This window comes from Xyrauchen texanus, chromosome 23 (genome assembly GCF_025860055.1).
Source record: "Xyrauchen texanus isolate HMW12.3.18 chromosome 23, RBS_HiC_50CHRs, whole genome shotgun sequence".
Taxonomy (NCBI): Eukaryota; Metazoa; Chordata; class Actinopteri; order Cypriniformes; family Catostomidae; genus Xyrauchen; species Xyrauchen texanus.
In genome coordinates this window covers 11255065-11276477 of record NC_068298.1, presented here as the reverse complement: position 1 = coordinate 11276477, position 21413 = coordinate 11255065, and the positions used below count along the sequence as shown (strand labels likewise).

General features: G+C 36.8%; 1 protein-coding gene across 1 annotated transcript; it reads right to left on the bottom strand.

Moving 5' to 3' along the window:
* Window positions 1-15699: 15699 nt before the first annotated feature.
* drd1a (dopamine receptor D1a) lies at window positions 15700-17019 on the bottom strand. Its single transcript, XM_052154843.1, has one exon. The coding sequence runs from the start codon at window positions 17017-17019 to the stop codon at window positions 15916-15918; it is 1104 nt and encodes a 367-aa protein (XP_052010803.1). The 3' UTR covers window positions 15700-15915.
* Between the last annotated feature and the right edge of the window lie 4394 nt (window positions 17020-21413).

Here is a 21413-nt window from a genome sequence, read left to right as displayed (position 1 = left end):
GGTTGCATTGTAGTAATGGCATGGAATTCAAAAGATGTATTGTTACATAGTGAAGCCTGTGGTGAAAAAGTCCAGTTATTATGAATGAGCAAACCTGTTCCCCACCCCTACCAGTATGTCGAGGGGTGTGGGAGAAGGAGAAGTTGTCGGAGAGAGCAGCAGGCGTTGCTGTATCCTCAGGACGTATCCATGTCTCTGTCAGTGCCAGGATGCTGAGGGTGGACTGCGTGGCGAAAGCTGGAATGAAGGCAGCTTTGTTCACAGCAGACTGGCAGTTCCAGAGTCCCACTGAGAACGAGAGTGGAGCAGGTGTTGGAGTGCAAAGCGGCCGTAGGTTGTGTGGGTTGCGTTTTGTCTTGCATCTGTATCTTGTGAACGGTCTGCAACAGATAACAGGGATGTGCTTGAAGGCATGTGTTATTAGTGAACTAGACATGTTAGTATGTATGTATAAGTAAACTAATAAAGAGATAGAATAGAAAAATACTTAAGTGCTTTGGTGAGTAGTGCCTTGTCGGTGTCCTTGCTCGGTGGACTCGCACAGGTAGACTCGCTGGTCTTTACCCAAGTAGGTCTTCACACGAGGAGGGCTTGACACGAGGGCCACCACTTCCGCTGCCGCTTCCGCGTCAGCATTAATTCCAATAAATAACCACTTTACGAGCCGTTCAGTGGAAAAAAAGCAGCCACGCCTTAATGCTACTTATCACAACAAAGCTAGTCACGTGGTCACCCGAAACCGAAACTCAGGGTTGCGCGGGAACAAACGCAACTTCTGTACAGCGCAAATAAATTATGCTGCACTTTAGCAATAAATAATACTCTAAAACAAGTGAAGCACTGTTTGCAGACACTAAAACGACGATAGTTTTACACACACACAGGATAACCAACCCGAAGTCTAAGCAAATCTACCAACGAATCCTACGTGACAAGTTTAAACAAGTCTAACAATTCTATCAGCGAATACTATGGGACAAGTCAACACAAATATAGCGCACACACACCAAACACACGTCTAAGCGACCCGCGTTCAAGACAGTAAACAAACAGCACCTGATCTAGCAATGAATACCACTATGACAATGTTAAAAACAATGAAATAAACACACTTACATACAACTGCAGACTCCTGTGGATAGATCGCTAGACTCAAACCATGGGCAGAATATTAACTGATGTCCAGAAGCACAAGTACAGCGGGCTTGGCTTTTATAGCTGTATATTTGTACTTTCCTTATTTTACTTTTTCCCAAGAAAATGTGAGTATCAGAGATACTTACTGCATTCTGGTGAATTCTGAATGCATTTGAATCATAATGTAACCAATAAACAGCCAATCAAATTTTAGGACAAATATCTTGGGAAAAAAGTAGCTCTCCTTGAATTGGTTTTGGTTATGAAGATGTATGTAATATTTTGTTCCTGCATGTAGGAACCTCATCCTGTAAATAGCAATAAAAACGTCTTATAAAATAATATTAAGTATGCCAATAGAAAAAGGCCTTTTTAATATGATCATATTGTATTATAGGTATGATACATTCAAAATAATACTCTTAGGCCTAATATTATTATAATAATTGCTTGATAGTCAGTCAACTTACAGTGAGTTTCTAAAATTAACGTTTCACAGACGTTATTCTCTCATCACTGGGAATACCGCATAGAAAATCTAATGAAATAAACTGATCCAATTGAATAAAATCTACGTCAAAGCAAACAAAATCTTAATAGGCTATTGAGTAACACAATGTAGCTAAACAAACATCCTTTCTGTATTTCCACCTGCTCATTTTGGAAAAAAACCCATTTACCATTCATAAAATCAGTAGGATAATCAAAGATGTTTCTTTTATGGACATGAATTGGTTAAAAGTACAGTGGCCAGAGGTGAACGTCCCTTTAAATAGTCCAAGAGAAGATGCCTCGTAAATTCAGTGGCATCATTCATAAACAGTGGCAGATGCCATAGAAATTCACTGGCATCATCCATAAACGGCGGCATATGCAATTTAAATTCAGTGGCACCGGCCACAAAAAGCAGCACATGCCGTTAACCCAGCGGCATCTGAGCATGGCACCAGAAGAGCCGCTGCTAGATGCCGCTGCCGCGATTTGAGCCTGCTGTCTCTCTAGATTCATATGAAAAATTATGATTTTTTATGTTTATTTCACAAAACAGTCATGCTGCATTTAAAATTAGGTTTGCTTGAGCATTAAGTGTCCTTTCAAGTTCTGGCTTTGGTGCATGAACTTGTTTTTAAAATGTTAATTGGTATTACTAGTTGACTATCATGTAATGGATGATTATTCATTGTGAAACTGCGTTTTCTTAATGGCATGAATCACAGTGAAGGCCTAAACTTAAAATGCACGGCCTGCGGCTGCTGTAGGCATATACGCTCAAGTAAAAAAGATAAAGACAGAACGCGCATCAATAATGAACCACGTCCACAATGTTGTGAAGTGGTTGCAAATGATAGTTTAAATCTTGTGAAACTTATTTTAACACACCCAACTTTCAAGACAAGCCGGTTGACTTTTTGGCCCCTAAAGTGTAAGGGTTAACAAGCCAAAAATTTACAATGACCAGCCAGACCATTCTGTGAACCATACTTGCATCAAAAACAAATAATGCTCACGTTTATTGACAGAGGAGGTTGATTTGGGACTACCTGTGTCAAGCATTGGATCACAGATCGGCATGATGTGCTTTCAGAAACAGGCAACCTTCACACTGAAAAAGGTAAGTGAAGGTCTATATTTTAATGTATCATTTGTGTTTAGCATGCAGAACATTAGTTATATTATTTAAAGGTGCACTAAGTATTTATTTCCTCATTAAAAAAACTGTTACTCCTAAAGACATGAATTGTAACTTTGCAATATATGTAGGAAATCATGAGCACTCACAATAAAATGAAGACTCAGACATATCAGTAACCTTATAAAAGATGTTTTATTCTACATGGGGCAGGGACACCCTCATGGGGGCTGCCAATTTAGAATCACATGACCAGCAGAATACTACTAGCTTAATCTCAGTAACCGTCCTGTTATTTGACACTTTTACTCATTGATTAAAGTAATCATGGCTGACTGTGAATACTACATTTCTGCAATGGCAAATTGCATTTCTTAAACTGAAATCTATTGATTTTAAATGATGCTGCATCCAAGCTGCTAGGTGTCAGTGTCAGTCCAAGGTGACATAAAGATAAAAGTTTCTGAATGCACATTTAAATATGATGTTCTGAATGGTTGAAAACCCCTGTTTGTTTCACTCTTGCATGTGGTGTGGGGTGAATATGTGCGGCTGTTCCCTCAACCATTCTTCTTCTTTTCTTCTTCTTCTTCTTCTGGAAGCTGTTGTGGTTGCTCCCTATATTCAGTGAGTCATCAATTGCTCCATTGGACTGTGGGGCACATGTGTAAAGATACAGCTCATCTTCATCCTTTTTATAAAAGAGCACAGGCTTTAACAAGAATGGCATTTCATTGATGAATGTTGTAGAGCAACAATAAAATTGTTCTAGATGAGAGTGTCTCTGATGACCACAATCAGTAATTAAAAGACTTTTGTCTGAAGCAGTAGTTTGTAGATCACTTTACATTTACATTTATGCATTTGGCAGATGCTTTTATCCAAAGTGACTTACAGTGCCCTTATTACAGGGACAATCCCCCCGGAGCAACCTGGAGTTAAGTGCCTTGCTCAAGGACACAATGGTGGTGACTGTGGGGATCGAACCAGCGACCTTCTGATTAACAGTTACGTGCTTTAACCCACTACACCACAACCACTTTATTTTTAAACAGTAAATAAGGTTACATTATGTTGTCAGTACAGAGCAGAGTTTAATTCAGGGTTATTGTAGTTTTGGACTATTTATTTTTTATTTCTGTTTTGTAATACATTATCATTCATTTATTTCATTTATTTTTCAAAGTTTATTTTTCATTAGATTTCACGCTTTGCCTTTTTGTGTTGAAAATCAATGGTAAAGAAAATGACAGAAATTTTAGGCAAATAATTTTAAGGTGATAAAAAGTAAAAGTTGGCTTAATGTTTGTAAATGTTACATACAGTATGATGTATTTTGATCTGAAAGTGTATAAGAAATAAAATAAAAAATCTGCCCCACTTTACCAATACTGCCAAAAAAAATCTGGGATTTTGACAAAAGAAGGTCTTCAATGGTTCTTCTTCCCAGTATTGAGTATTTTTGCTTTTGAATAAGGTAGGAGACATCCTACCATCCTACCATTCTTTCATGGTGTAATGTCATGTTATGTGGCATTTGGATCATTATTAAAATAAAGATAGTACAATTTCACAAAGTGGTCCACTTTTCCCATATTAACCCTACTGTGTTTTCAAAAACTAAAACTTAAATTATACAACATTGTTGAAAAGTATTTTCAAATGTTTTTTTCCAATAATTTCCATATTTATTTTATTTCTTTAAATATTTATTTAAATTTGTATTTCTTTTAAAATGTAATTTTTTTATTTAGTTTTCATTAATAACACTGATTTAGGATTGTGATAAATTACATTGTTATTGCCAATAATATTTTTGCAGTTTGAGATCTCATATGAATCGAGAGACTACAGAAACTTTGTCAGGCTGCAGGACAGTTTAAATTATTTTCAAAAAATTTTTTTTTAAATATATAAATAAATAAAGCTTGGTGATTAAAAAGGTTAAAAAAAACTTTGGTTTAAGTGGTGAAAAATAAATGGTGATCAGTTACAAAATCTACTGTAAATAATTGCACTTTTTCCCTCATAGATTCATATACATTTACACCTAAAACTTTTGTTTTTGCAATGTTTCATTATGTAAATTCATAAAATTCTTCTTAGCACATACAAAAAGTCCTGCATTCATTGTTCTGTACCACAGCACAGTTGCAACATCACTTTCGAGAAGGTCACAAAAGCATTCAGTGTGTAAATAATGACTGGAAACTAGACTTGCTAATTTGGCAAATTGTTTTGCTTGCCGAAGTGTCTTTTGAAAGGGTAGGCCTAAACTGAGAGACTAAAAAGCCCTTGTTCATGATGTCACTGCAGCCACATTTTCTAGATTACATTACAAATGAAATATTCAGGATGCAAAGAGCAACTCAAACTCTACACGGCTGCAGTTTATTTGACTCTTCCTATCCAACAGAGCCATATTTAGCCTGCTATTTGCTGGTTCCAATGTGAATTTGGATTTTCAAGAGAGGTAATTGTATATTAGGGCACCAGTCCAATATTTTTTAAGTCTGTTTTTTTTTTTTTTTTTTTTTAATGTTTGTGCAGCTTGTTTTCCATTGTTGTGTATGACTCATGCAGCTGGGTATTTCAATTCAGGTGTCCCTAAGGTGAGCCTGATGCAACGGAAGTGCTTTAACATAATTTGAGTGCTGGATGCCCTTGTTTGAAATCCAAATGTTGGCAGAAAGCAGGTATCTCAGTTATGCTTGATTGTGCTTATCTTTGGTAACATTGTCTTTCACGATCTGGGAATTAGCACCTCCAATTTCAATTTCTTGCCAAGGCATTTGTGTTTTTTCAGGACGGAACGCTAAGAAAAAATATGTCTCCATCACTTTCATCTAGTGCGAGCCGAGTGTTCTGTTTTGTTGATAGAGGGCATCTGTCTGGGAATGGCAGTGATTTGATGAGATTAGTCAGATTGGACAGGCCTCACTTCAAAAACAGGCCTACAGGGCAGTGCATTAGCATCGAATCCATTCAAACATGACACAGCTTACCCTGACTCTGTCCTTCAATGGGAACACGATTCCTATTTTTTGAAAGGCCAAACAATCAGCCTCTAATCTGTTACATTCATTATGCTCTGCTTCATTCTACATTTCTCAAGTATCACATGTTGCTGGCACAAACTGTATCATCATTGATCACAGTCCAACAAGGGATGCTGTTGTTTAATTTAGACAATATAGCATTACTCTTATGCATGCTCCATGACTTACATTGCAAAGTATAAATGATAAGTATGATCATACAACTGTTAATATAAAATAAATATAATTACATGAAATTACTTTATTTACTAATTACTTAATAAATCAATAACAGCTTGATCTCAACAAAATAGGTGTCATTTTAAAGCTTAGAATCTGGACTTTACCATTCATATAGCTGATTCTACCAATTCTGAAATAATACTTTTTAATATGCTGACAAATAAGAACAGTTTCATTCTCATTATTTGCTAATTTGTCATCACAACAATTATATTATATAATTACACTGGCAGCCAAAAGTTGGAATAATGTAAAGATTTTGCTGTTTTGGAAGGAAATTGGTACTTTAATTCACCAAAGTGGCATTCAGCTGATCACAATGTACAGTCAGGACATTAATCAAGATGTAAAAAAACAACACCTCTATTTTACATTTTTTTAATTTTTGATCAAACCTAGACAGGCTCCATTTCCAGCAGCCATCATTCCAACACCTTATCCTTGAGTATTCATACTAAATTGCTAATTTGGTACTAGAAAATCACTTGCCTTGATATAATGGCAAGTGATTTTCTAGTACAAAATTAACAATTTAGTATGGTAACACAGCTGAAAGCTATTTGGTTTGTTAAATGAAGCTTAACATTGTCTTTGTGTTTGTTTTTGAGTTGCCACAGTATGCAATAGATAGACTGGCATGTCTTAAGGTCAATATTAGGTCAAAAATGGCAAAAAAGAAACGGCTTTCTCTAGAAACTCATCAGTCATTTGTTTGAGGAATCAAGGCTATATGATGCTTGAAATTGCAAAATAAATTTCATACAAAGGTGTACACTGCAGTCTTCAAAGAAAAAAGACAACTGGCTCTAACAATGACAGAAAGAGATGTGGAAGGACAGATGTAAAACTAAACAAGATGATAAGCACATCAGAGTCTCTAGTTTGAGAAATAGACGCCTCACATGTCCTCAGCTGACAGCTTCATTGAATTCTACCCGCTCAACACCAGTATCATGTACAACAGTAAAGAGAAGACTCAGAGGTGCAGGCCTTATGGGAAGAATTGCAAAGAAAAAGCCACTTTTGAAACAGAAAATCAAAACTAAAAGGTTAGAGTGGGCAAAGAAACACAGACATTGTACAACAGATAATTGGAAAAGAGTGTTATGGATCTTAACCCCATTGAGCTTTTGTGGGATCAGCAAGACTGTAAGGTGCGTGAGAAGTGCCTGACAAGACAGCCACATCTATGGCAAGTACAGGAAGTGTGGGGTGAAATGTCACCTGAGTATCTGGACAAACTGACAGCTAGAATAACAAGGATCTACAAAGCTGTCTGTAACAACGTTACGGGAACGATGGTCAAGGAGGACACAGGAAGCGGGGTTCAAATAACTGAAGGTAGGCTTTTTAATTGCTGTCTTACAAATAGCACTTTGAAACAGACTCAAACATATGGCACACTGAGTTCCTTTTTGGGCTCTCTCTCCCCACTGGAGGCTCGGAGTCTGCTTTTATGCCGCTCTCCTCGTGCTCACTGGAATTAGAGACAGGTGTTAGGCATAATTTAGCTGAGGTGTAAGTGCCCTTATCGCTTTCCTCTCCCGGACGGGCGCTTGACCACGCCCCCGCTGCCACACTGTCATTGCTGCATGTTGAGGATTTTTTAATGAGAACACTTTGAAGTAGTTTAAGAAGTTATATGCAAGAGTAAATATGCAATTTTGTTTTCAAATTGTAACAGTAATTTTTCACATTATTAATGTCCTATACATTTTGATCAGTTGAATGGGACAATATCTTTCCATAAGAGCAAAATCTGTTATCTCAAGATCTTATTATTCCAAACCTTTGGCTAGTGTATATCAGAGTTAGTAAAACCATAAAGTGCATTGTAAAACTGCAGTGAGTCTTAGTGCATTGTTTCCCAACCTTTTTTTGCCACGGCACACTTTTTACGACTAAAAAATTCTTCGGCACACCACTATCCCACATAGGCTAACCATCGTCAATAATTTTCCTTTTCAAGAACTTGTCCATGTTTTCTGTCCGTCTTAGTAGTGTGTTTTCTTGTAATGTTTAAAATTCGGCTATGCCAAAAAAAAAATAGTAGGCTACACTGTGTGGACACAGGTTGCAAAAGCACTAAATGGGTAATGAAAAACCAACAAATTTGCTTCTTTTTTAATTTGTAGATTTGTTCTAGCAATGCCACAACAAATTACAGGGATGCAAACTCATGAGGGGCGAAAATAGTAAGACAATCACTGGTCCACGAAAACATTTCTGGGTATATTTTTATTAAAGATTAATCTAAAAGCATCAATTCCAGCTATTTTTAGTGATTCAAGTTTATTCAAGTTTTCAATTGTGTAGAATTAGCTGCAAAATAAAGAGTATTTTGGTGAGGCTTGCTTCTGTTTCCCAATTTTGTTACATTTTATTAACTGATTAGTTCAGTGACCCATTCTGGAAATGTCACTAGGTGGTGACAAATGAGCGTCTGATGTACTAAGAGTGAATCAGTGAATCATTTTGATTAGTTCCTGACCGAAATCTTTATTGTAGACTTAATAGTGTTTAAGCATTAATAGAATAAAGCCGATCTATAGTTTTCCTTAAGTCTGAGCATTATTTTCCATCCAAAAAGACAACAATAATAGTCTAATAATAGAGAATTTCAATAATGAGTTGCAGAAAACTTCACAGAGGGGTGATTTTACGAGTTTGCCACATAAAATGTTGGAGGTGTGCACAATAAACATTGAAAACATGTATTTGGAAGAGATAGAAAAAGCATTCAGTTGCTTTGATAGAAAGTGTTTTCTTGGTGAATTTAAATCTTTCTGTCTGTTCTTCCTTCAGGTTCTTGTAGTACTCTTAGTAAGTATGCACCAGTTTTTAGTGACTGTCTGAACAGTAATTTTCAAATAACAGGGGACGCTATAACCATTGCATTTTAATATGCTTGTTAAGTTGAAGTTCAGTTTTGAAGATGCTGCATTGTGTTCCATTTAACAAATCAGTTTGTTTGCCATGAGAAGTCTCTGATAATCAATGTACCCCTCAAAGTCACAATGTATATGTAGAGCAGATGAGGACGGGGCCAGGCTGGAACACAAGGCCCAGTCCACAATCAGCCTTATGGGGGCCAGCGAGGGATAAAGGCGGCCGTCGACGACAGTTTGAGAGAGAGAGAGAGAGAGAGAGAGAGAGAATGACATGCAGCTGCTCTGTGTTTATGTTTGTGTGTTTTCTGTTCAGTTTATCATTAAACTATTATTTATATTGCCAAGCCGGTTCTCGCCTCCTTCAAAATTAAAAATAAACTCCCTCTTTGACACGTTTGTGTTTAGTTGTCAGGTAATTGTCACTGGATTTCAAATTAAGTGAAAAGTCACATCATGCCTGATCACTATCGATCATCGTTATCATGATCGATCATTGCTGCCATGTCCGAGTACACGAGTCCTTGAGCACTCGTGCCCATGCCTAATTCAAACGAGCCCAAACACAACAGAAAATGAAAAGTAGATCTTGAAATATTCCTCAAAGAGTGTACATGGGATGATGATGCACAAAAGGGTGCTCAACACACTTTGTTATTATGACTTTGTGGGGACCAAATGTCCCCATAAGGATACTAAAGCCCAACATTTTTTACATTGTGGGGACAATTTATCGATCCCCATGAGGAAAACAGCTTATATATTATTCTAAATTATGTTTTTTGAAAATTTAAAAATCTTTAAAAAAATTTAGAGGGTAAGGTTTAGGTGCAGGGTTAGGGTTGGGGGATAGAAAATAAAGTTTGTACAGTATAAAAACCATTATGTCTATGGAAAGTCCCCATAAAACATGGAAACCCAACATTGCAAGATGATTGGGTTTTTTATCATTTGAATGATAAATCCAAATCCCCAGCACTATATGGAAAGATAAGGAAAACACAAACAAGCAGAGTTCTACAAATAGTGAAGCATCCCAGTGCTGTTAGACTGTATATCAGCACTTTTGGAATGCTACTTGCTCAGTCAAATTTGAGGACCAGAACTAGCCTAGATATTAACTTCTTGTTATCACAAGGGTGCTAAATCCAACAGCACTCTTGCTCGTGTAATACTGCTGTAACTAAAAAGCATTGATATACAATCAGATCTGTGACAGCATGTGTACCCTGAAGTGGAGGGTTTATTCTAAGCTCACTGCCCTGTTTCAATCATTGTCAACACAGTTTATTCAACTGTTTTATTTTTATTTTTGTCAATCGATTTAGGATAATCCTGCTCTCAAACATGTTTTCATTTTTGGAGAGGAATGTGCTCATCGCTGTTAAGTCCCACTCAGAGGCTTCTTTTGGCAAAATATGCGCAACATTTGGGCCTGACAAGTGAATGGACTGCAAAGATTAGGATGGATTTATAGGGAAAATTGCCTGATGGCTGCAGAGATTATTTTAGTGGTACAATGTTTTATTGCTTTCAAAATGTTGAACCCACTCGTCTTCATGGTGTAATGCCGGGCACAGGTACAGTTGATACCTGTTTCCGACTTACAAATTCAACGCTGCTCATAGGTGTACACCGTTATTATTAGAAAACATAATCGAGATTACCATTCTTACGTGGGCTGGAATGAAGAGTGCCATTTTACGGCATATTTATCGGACATTTTTGTCAAATAAATTGTTTAAATTACACAGTAATTTGATTGAAAACAGTAGAGACTGGGATGTTTTTGTACGATGTTTTTTTTTTAAAATTTCTTTAAAACTCTGCTTAAAACTACTCAAACACACATTGCTCCCGTAGACTCTCATTGGGAAAAAAGCAAACGCTTGTAAGAGAAATGGAGGACGGCAACAGTTGCTAAGATAGGATTGGTCAGAAATGCTTTTAAGGCAAGACTTAGCATTGGGTCAGTTGCAGCTGCCGGAATGAACTAACCATTAAAATGATAAATTAAATTATAATTATGGTAAAATTATAGTAAATTATAGTAATCCAGGGCTACTCATATTTTATTATCTATTTATCGTGTGTTTTGAAGTGGTTTAACATTGTAACAAATCACAGACAAGTTTGTTGCTTCTGTGTATTTATTCAATTTATTCCAAATTAATATAACAACTTAATTTTTTATGATTCTAAGAGGGCCAATTTGAAGTTGACCATTTAGAAAACAAGTCTTGATTTACTGATAAAACAGCTCTAAAGTGATTCAAGAACACAGTTCTTTGAGAGTTCTGGATGTACAGCCTACATAAAGAATATGGAATGCAGTTAATCCACCTAAAATTAGTATTTAATTGTCATTTGTATTAATTGTAATTATTCACAATTACAAAATCAAGGAAGTAATCGTCAATTAGGATTTCTGTCATAGACATACAGCCCTAGCTCATTTAGGGTACAATGGGGCTGTACTGTACATTTTGATTTATTATGCACCTTTTTCTGAAGTGGTTATTTTGAATAAGCATTATCTTAATTTGTTATGCAAAAAAGCATCTTGCTGTCTCAAAAGTATTTGCATAAGTTGACAAGTTGTGCCCTATAACTACGTATTGCCCCGGTATCTTTATCTTTATATCATTATAACCCCCCTGGATGATTTTACCAGGTGTGGCCCCCTTGCCTTTTTATTTTTAAGTATTTAATTCAAAACAACCTTCTGTTGTAATTTATTTTCACACAAATGATGTTGCTCCATCAATCTTCAATAAAAATAAATGTATTGCTTGAATATTGATATACTTTGTAAACAGAAAAAAAGCTAGTTTTCATTAAGGTGTGCCTATTTCCCCATCGTACCCTACAGTAACAAAGCTGGGGAAAGTGTCTGAAGGTTGATTGACAGCATCACTGACAAGATAAACGGCTGTGCAAAAACAAACACATCGCTCACCCATGCAGTAGCATTAAGACATTGGTATGTACAGCAGTCACTGCACCCTATGACAAGTGCAGCGCTGTCAGTCGACATGAGGATCTGTTGACGCATTCCCGCTGCGTCCCTCACAGTTCCTGACCCTTTACTTATTAATTTGTCACAGCAATTGTATGGGAGCCATTAGAAATGCATTAGTTCTGGAAATACATTACAGTATCAGTTGTGATTTAGCCTATACATTTTAAATGAGAATCTAAAGTGGTTGGTTGCACTTCCATCATGCTCCTTTTAATGCCAAGACTTTGCATACAGCAGAGAATGGACATTCTAATTTCTCCATTTTTTTTCCACTGGTATATATAGGCAGCTATGGGGCAGTCCCAGAAGACAGTGAAGCGCAGATATGGTTCTGCTGCATTTTGCCCAGAACTGACATTGCTGGAAGATTGCTGTAATAGACCGGTTATGCAAGTCTTTCTCGAAGGGGCCTTTTCCTGTCTCTCTCTCTGAGGTCACTAGTAGCCAGTTACTTTTAAAGACTACTTCAGTGGCCACACAGTGTATTTGGACACTTAAGCCACACTTAAAAATGTATGAATATCATGGCATTAGATAACAAAATATACAACCAATTGGCTTTTATTTTAAAGAATGGTAGCAAAACAGTTCACAAAATAAGTTTGTTAGGTTTAAAGGATAAAAAATATACTGTTTAAAATGAAGACAAAAAGTATTTAGACACTCTTTGGATGCGAACAGTTAGTGGAACACGTCCATAGTTAATGTGATGAACTACACCTGTGAGTCCAACCACAGTGTGAACTTGAGGGGGACTAACTTCATACATCCACTAAAATGCAAGTGGGACAGCTTGGTTACAAAAAATAGCTAAGAAAATTAAAACAAGTTCTGACAAAAGATCTGGAATAATTTGTTTGCTAATGCCACTTTATTTGATATTTTGTTCCCAATGCAATGAAATTCATGCATATAAATGCGGCTTAAGTGTTGAAATAATTTTTTTAGGGGCCACTGTTTATCTGAACATTACATGGTTGTGAAGCCAAGTCTGCTTTGATAGTTTGTCACGTTGCATTATTTCCAGAGGGTTTAGTAAATCTAATTTCCACTCCTCTGGTATCTGTCCATTACAAATGTACATGCATGCTATACGATTTTAAAGCTCTTCGTTAGTCTAATTACCCAGTGTTCCCACTGTTTCCTGTCTGCTGACATGGACCAAACACAATACAGCGTATAGCATCAAATGACATTGATGACTCACGCACTGCTGTTTCTGGATCTTATGTACAGCATCTCCTGTTTAATAACTCATCCAATATGCTTCCTATTTCACCTCATCTGAGAGTTTGGAATTTGAAGCTGAGTGATAATGTCAGCTTTGAGGGCCCTGCTGTGAGAGGTTGGCTTTTACACATTCATAGAGGCAGGTAAACAAAAACAAATTTACTCCCCAGTTCCTCTGAGCTGGGCCTGAGCTTATTATCTCTATTTATGCCAGCTTTGCACTGTGTCAAGACAGCTTGACGATAACAAATGGAACTTTAAAGTGTTGAGAGGCATATCCTCCTGCCTGCTATTGTTTCCTATTCAAGTTTTTTCAACGGAAGAATAAGTGCATGAGTCCCGAGGAATTATGAATCCAGGGATATTTGTATGAATTGTCTAGACCGAAAGCATTGACACCGATAGAGAAATCTTGCTTTCTGTAGATTGAAGCTGAAAGCCAAACAAGCACAATAATCACAAGGAGAAAATTAACACATCTTTTAATTCACCAAAAGCCAATAGAATGAGTAACACTCTGAATCCTGATGTTTGCATAACAGCATTCACTTTCTCATCAGATGTAAATTATTAGGCAAGTTAAAGGTGAAGTGTGTAATTTCTGTGCCACTTGTGTCACCAAACGGTATTGAAAAATGTACGTGTTAATGTGTGTTCCAATAGTTCGCCCCATCTGACATTGGTTGGTTAAACAGATAGTCCCCCCAAACTCAGACCATTGGTTGAGCCAATGTTGAACCACAGCCAATGTTTAGACTCTTTGGGAAATTACTTGCTTATATGGGTCACTGCATATTGAATTGGTACAGCATTTTATCCTCAAAAAGTCACACACTTCAGCTTTTAATATGATTATGACATAACTCTAATTCAACATTGTATTGGTAGATCACAGACTCAATCTTTCTAAACACCACAACAGTAAATGTACTGTGTAAAAACAAGTTACATCCCCAAGTAGAGTTGTGAAATCACGACACAATTCTCTGCCAAGGAAATACCATAAATTGTTTATAACATAATTAGACGTTACAGACTCATCACAATTAATTACATTCAATTTGCAGCAGACTTTCTGCGGTTCTCGCCCATGTAGCACTTGGGCGCAATGTATAATTTTCCACATTACCACATGGCACATTGCATCACATCCACTAGCACAGTAACAATTTTGTACTTTGTATTTTGTACTGTTGCTGAGGATCCCATACTCATTTAGAACATAATTACAATCTTAACAACAATAGATCTATTACTTGTTAACCATAACTGACTTCATTGCTCACCGCCACATCTACATTTTTATTTTATGGCCATCTGTTCTTTTAGTCTTAGTGTTAATATTTCACAGTTTAATAATGGATCAGAGGCTTTGAAGAGAATGAGAACCAGAGAACAATATACATGTTCATTACAGCAATAATGGGATGGAATTCTCATGATTGACCATCTGTCCACTTGTTTTGGAAAAACAAATGCAAAGTCTCATGAATAAGGCAAAGATTTAAAGAAAATGTAATGAGAGTGAATAGGATGAGGATTTTCAAGCAGTGGTGTATTAGACTCTGATTGCACTGAATTTGACTAGAAATGGCTGAAATGGTTCATAAGTCAATGATATTTCAAATACCGTTGGCATGAGAATATATTAGGAAGAATACATAAGGAAAATTCTGGGTTCAATACAAGTTAAGATCTATTGACAGCATTTGTGGCATAATTTTGATTAACACAAAAATAATTTCTCCTTTTCTTTAAAAAAAAAAGCAAAAATCTGGGTTACAGTGAGACACTTACAATGGAAGTGAATGTGGCCAAAAGTATTGCCACAAGACGTAAACAAAGGATATATTGTGGGAATAAAATCACTACCTAACAATTTCTGTGTAAAATTATATCCATCGTTACAACTTTGTTGTCATGATGACATTACAGCATATAACCTAAAATGACTGTAAAAAACAACAACAATTATAACTTCACAATTAGAATAATACATAATCTTAACCTAATAATTAATGTAAGTGCTTTAATAAAATTACAAGCTTCACATTTTGCCTTTTAACCCTAAAAAAATTGTCCCGATTTATTTATATTCTAATTGCCTCATTGTAACCTCGACTTTTGCTTCTTTTTTTTAAATAAATTATTTGAATTATTTTTGGTGGTTATAAATATTATGACACAATTGCTGTCGATTGAGATGTATTAAAGCTGGAATATTCCTTGAAGAACATTTTATCCACGCTTGTCATTTACAGTAACAACATTTGTTCCATTGTATTGCAGTTTTGCCCGGCAGTTCAGCTTCACATATATTATTATTTTATAGTTTCTTCAAATGTCTGTAAATGTAATAATCATTCTTTGCTTTGCATATCATTGTGAAGGACATTAAATAATTGCTTGTCTAAATTTTGCAAGTCACTTCAATTACTGTAATAGCCTGTGAACCACCTGGAACCCACAGGCCACCCATGCGTCATTGTTTGGGAAAGTATAGCTTACATAGAGATTGGCTTTGCTTTAGGAACGTCAGAGATGCTGTCCTTGCTCTCCAGCACAGCAGGAGGGCTTTCTTCCCAGAGTCTTTAATTCCATATCTATTTCCTCATGATTTCCAACAGCCTTCCTTGGCAAAGGATTGGTGTGACACAGGCTCACATAGCCAATCTGTCCACACATTGAGGGTTCCCTCTGATCTAACACAGAGGAGAATGATGCTTTTCAGTTTTTGTACAGACTAGGTGTCTCCATGCTATTGCTTCCTGGACAGAGTCTTTGGCACCCCAATAGGATAGCAAAAGCTCTGCGAAAGTCGGCATTGAAGGCGTATATGATTGGGTTAAGAGAAGAATTTGCCCATCCAAACCAGACAAATACATTGAATGTCGTTGGACTGATGCAGGGGAGATGGGTGTCTCTACTGACCAGACTGTGCTTACAAAATGGCACCATACAGTTCAGGATGAAAAAGGGCATCCAGCAGCAAACAAATACCCCCATTATAACAGACAGAGTTTTTAGCACTTTTGTTTCCCTTTTGAACGACAGTCTGAACAAGCTCTCAGAATCCACATTAGAGCTGCTGCCCATGCTGTCATGCCGGATCTTCGCACTCTCTGCTGCCCTTTCCAGTGCTGAGATCCTTCTAATCTGTTTGTGGGCGATTCTGTAAATCTGTGTGTACGTCACAATCATGATGGCAACGGGAATGTAGAAGCTGATGAGAGAGGAGGATATAGCATATGTTCTGTTAAGGCTAGAGTCACAGTTATCCATCAGCAGTGCGCCATGTGAAGTGTTGACATCGGGGAAACTCACTGGCTGAGCCTTGTGCCATTTCAGCTGCACTGGGATGAAGGAGATGAGCACAGACAGTGTCCAAGCCATGCTGATCATCACAAAGGCAACCCTGGGAGTCATCTTCCTCTCATAGCGAAATGGGCTGGATATGGCCCAGTATCGGTCCACACTGATAACGCAGAGGTTCAGGATGGAAGCTGTAGAGCACATGATATCAAAAGCCACCCAAATGTCACAGAATGAACCAAAAGGCCAGAAGCCAGCTACCTCTGTAACAGCCTTCCAGGGCATGACCAGAATGGCCACTAGCAGGTCTGACACCGCCAGAGAGATGACAAAAAAGTTGGTGACTTTCGAGCGCAGGTGGCGGAACTTTGTGACAGCTGCACAAACCATTGTGTTCCCCAGTAAGGTGGACAGAATCAGGATGGAAAGAAAGCAACCGGTGAGAACTCTGGTTGATTGGTCACTTTCCATCAAATCACTGTCAATGATGGTTGTCAAGTTCAAATCCACAACTGCCATTTTGTGGGTCAAATGAATGTCATGAAAAATAAATGCCTACTAAGAAAGAAAAAAATGCGGTGTAGGTATTTATCTCACTGGTTAAATGCCCCATTTCAGAAGAGTATGTTGATATATTGATCATGGTTTCTTCTTACCACATGTACCTACCCCAAGATATTTGTTTTGACAAGAAAACCACCAAAGATCATGGTTTCATGCTTACAGTTTGTGGTTCCATTGCAAATCTAAATTCAGTTTAGATCAGTTAGACTGACATGACGGTGGAAGTTAGAGACTTAATAACACTATCATAGAAAAATAACAATAATCACAATGAAAAATAAGGTCAATGGGTTACTTTGCATAACTTTAATTATTTTTAATTATTACTCACCCAATCAGCGTTCCATTATAATTTCGGTTGATATGGGTGTCATAGGTGTCCATATGCGATAAGATGGTTGTGGATTCAAGGGCACAATATAATTTAGGTTATGCATAACCTGTTTCTGCATTTTTGGTTTACAAACAACGGATAAAAGTAATGTTAAGAGAATATATAGGCTAAACGAAACTGCAATGTCAACACAGAGGGTTTCTACCTCTTAGCAGGCTAGATGTTAACACTGTAAATAACCCGTTTTTACCTCACCTAACAAATGTTAGATACTACTAAAAATATTGCTTTGTTTTCGCTTCGTACCATCCCGTTCGATGGTAAAAGCACGAAAATTGCGAAACCACGATTCATTAAAACAACTAGAAGAAAAACTTTAGAAATCCGTCCATATACAGTTTGGTTTTGTGTCCTCCTCGGATTATTTGCACGTCATTGGTAAATGACTCTTCTTCGAATCTCCTTCAGACAAACGCTGTTATTCCATCAGGATGCACGAGCGTTGATATTATGGCAGCATGAGCTGCACGCGACTAATGCGCATCGTTTGCTCGAAGCGCGCGCGGCGCGAGTTTGAAGACATCCACACCAGGTGACATGACAAATGCCTTTCACACACCGAGACGTATCGTGTCCGAGGGGCTTCCAGTCTGAGAATCGGTGCAGAAAACAACAATAAGAAAAAATAGCACGGGGTCACACTTGAGTGCTCAACCAGTGCACGAGCACGATGAACTCACAAAGCCTATGATTCTACTACGAGCTATCACAACTCAGAATCCGTTATTTTTATTTAATTTGAATGTTAATGCTATTAATTCCACGATTACATGTGATTATCTGCGGAATTATTACAGTTACTTTTTATATGATTCTCTGGTGCCTTCTCTAGAATGTAGAATTTAAAGTAAATTCATTGATTCCAGGCAGAATTTTCACTACTAATATATACCTTAACACGTAGTCTATAATAAAAGGTATTTTAAGAAGGAGATGACACATAACCCACATATTTGGATGGTCAGTCTGTAGCCTACTGTAAATCAAGTCGATGAGGCCACCTAATGGGGAGTTTCATACTGAGCAAATGTTTTTTTAGTCTTCATTTGATATCCAGGTGTGTCATATATTTTATGTGGAAAGTACTCAATGGAAGCCTTAGGATAAAACAAAAATGTATATATATATATATATATATATATATATATATATATATATATATATATATATATATATATATGTGTGTGTGTGTGTGTGTGTGTGTGTATTCTCTCTGCTGTCTCTATTGAACTGGCTCTCTTGAAATGCTCAAACATGCACTTTGGTGAAATGAAGACACATTGAAGACACACTAAGTCATTCCTTATTTTTATTGGTGCCTGTGATGCAGCACAGTTTTAAATGAGCAAACATAAGAGTGAACCGATAGATAAAGCCATCAACGCCATATAGAACAGATGAATGCTGCTTGATTTTTCAAAGTCATTGAGAGTAAGAAATCTATTAGAGCTAGAATAAATAAAGTGAACTAATTTCTAACATACTGGCTATAAATTGAACTAATTTCTTATTCTGCAACATCTTGCATATTTCAGTGCTTTGAAAGGTAACTTGATTGCCAGCAATGCATTGGGAAATCAGCACATTCTATCAATAAAAATGATCTTCTCTCCTTTAAAAAGGAACAGTGCATAGAGTAACATTTTTGCGTTTATGCACACAAATGAACAATTTTACTTATAAAATACAAAATCAATTTGTTGTTTAATGGTTTGCACATTCATTGAATACTTTAGGATAATACTTCCGCTGGTTATAAATGCTCTTATGCAAATGGCACATACAGAGTTTGCTACTGACCATAAAAGTTGAACTTGTCCTTCTATGGTCCTTTCCTGATTAAGTTCATTCAGTTTGTGTCAAGATCAGATTCAGATCAATGCAGACATGGCTACCGATTTCTTAGGCTGGAGTAATGCATGTGGACACCTTTAAAATCGTCAAAGACACCATGATCTAGAACAGCAGCACATAAATCACAGCTTCAAAAAGACGATCTCTCTGGAGCCACCAAAGCCTCAGATAAGAGCTTACACAACCTGCAGACACTCTTGCATTCATGGACAATTTCTTTCAAAATATAAATGATTGTTGTCTTGCAAATTGTGCCTTAACATTTATCTCAAGCACATTTGAAAGAATATTATTGGTTCATTACTGTGTGCAGCACCTTTTGATAAAATGACTTTGCTTGTGTTCTATATACAATATATATACAGGGTTTGGAGGGTTTACTTTTTTGGATACAGGAAACCAACAAAAACCATCTCTTCCCCAACACTGAATTTTTGTCCATAATATATTGTAATTTTGTGAGAAAAACATTACCTAAACACGTTATCTGAGACGCATGATATACCTGAACATGAATGTTTGAATTTAGGATAAGTGTCAACAAATAAATAAAAAAGAGAAGTGTCTAGCTAAATGGTAAAATGTATTGATTGTGTAATTTATGGATTTTCTATTGAATATGTCAGTCACAGTATTGCAAAAACACCCACAAAATATGAGAGTCTGTGGTGTATCATGGGAGCATATCCTGTATTGTTTCATGTCTCTGTCCAGTCCTAACCAGATGGGGGTTATAAATAAAATAATAGCAGTTCAGATGATGGCTCTATGTTGCAAGCGATGGGTCCATATAAGGTGACTGTATTTTTAACTTGTCCTAGAATTATCCTACATTCAAAAATGTTTAAACTTTGGTATGTTATCAACTGTTGTGTAAGTTGTCACCTGTTATAAAATGCCATTATGGGATGTAAATGTTTGTATGGAATTGTGTCAATTCTATAACACTTTAAAAAAGTAATATCTTGCCCAATTAAAATGTGACAACTTGCCCCAAACAGACTTTTATGAAAAATGGCCTTCAGTGTTCACTTCTTTATCAAACAGCTATAACAAATATATAATCATATTGGAATTTTAGTTTGGAGGATAGAATGTATTAAAATTATTCTAAATTAAGACAACAAGTTGTTTGATACAATCTTGCAAAACCATTGCTAGAAAAAACACACATTTGTGTAGGTTTCACTTTTGACTACTATTATACAGCCCTTGTGAAATCTTCCCCATGTGTCCCCCTGTCTCCGAATTATAAGGAATCTATGGAAAATATGCAAAAGACTAAAATCTCATTATTTCATTGTGCATTAAAATGTTAATGTAATCAATTTATGAAAGTTTTGTGATTAACAAAACTGGATGTTCAAAGTCATTGTCTGTTTTACTGGCAGCTGAATATTCTGTTCTTGTGTTGTTAGGAATGTTCCATCTCATCAGGACTGCCAACAGCTGCAGGTCTGTCTGTTTGTATTCATCAGACTTCATTTGTATTGAATTCAAGGCCCCCTTCCAGATGCACCACATCTCATCAGTACAATCAAGGGAATACCATACACAGCTGTGTCAGGTACAGGTAAGTTTTTGGTTATTTGTATGTGTCTAGAAGTGGCGAATTATCAAGGCCAGCAAAGCCTTCTCTGCTGGTCTAAAATGCCAAATAAATATTTTTCATCCTTTCATTCTTAATCACCTTTTGTATGTATTTTTAATTGCTTTCCACTCTTAATTAATCTACAAACAAATAGAGAAAAGGGAAAAGTTTATCCAGTCAGAAACGGTTTCACAAATCTCATGCCCGAAGCCAATCTCGTTAACTGAAGCAGCGTGTGTGTCTGAGCTCCACCCCGTCAGGCCTTCAGAATTTCTTCAGAATCCCTGTGCAAATGATTGAGCAACTAAAGTCAAATTGTCAGATCAGTGGTTGTGATCTTTAGGATATATCCCTGTTGAGGCCTTCTAGCTGGCCTTGAGTGACGCAATCACGCTTTAAGTGATATATGTTATTTGAAAGCAAAGAGTGCGAGATCTTGCTGACCAGTCGGCTGTCATAACTGCTGTTATTGCCGCTGAGAAAGAGATCTTTATGGATTTAAAAAGACGA

Excerpts from the sequence above, each read along its gene's own strand:
- drd1a (XM_052154843.1), bottom strand. The coding sequence starts at position 17,019 with ATGGCAGTTGTGGATTTGAACTTGACAACCATCATTGACAGTGATTTG.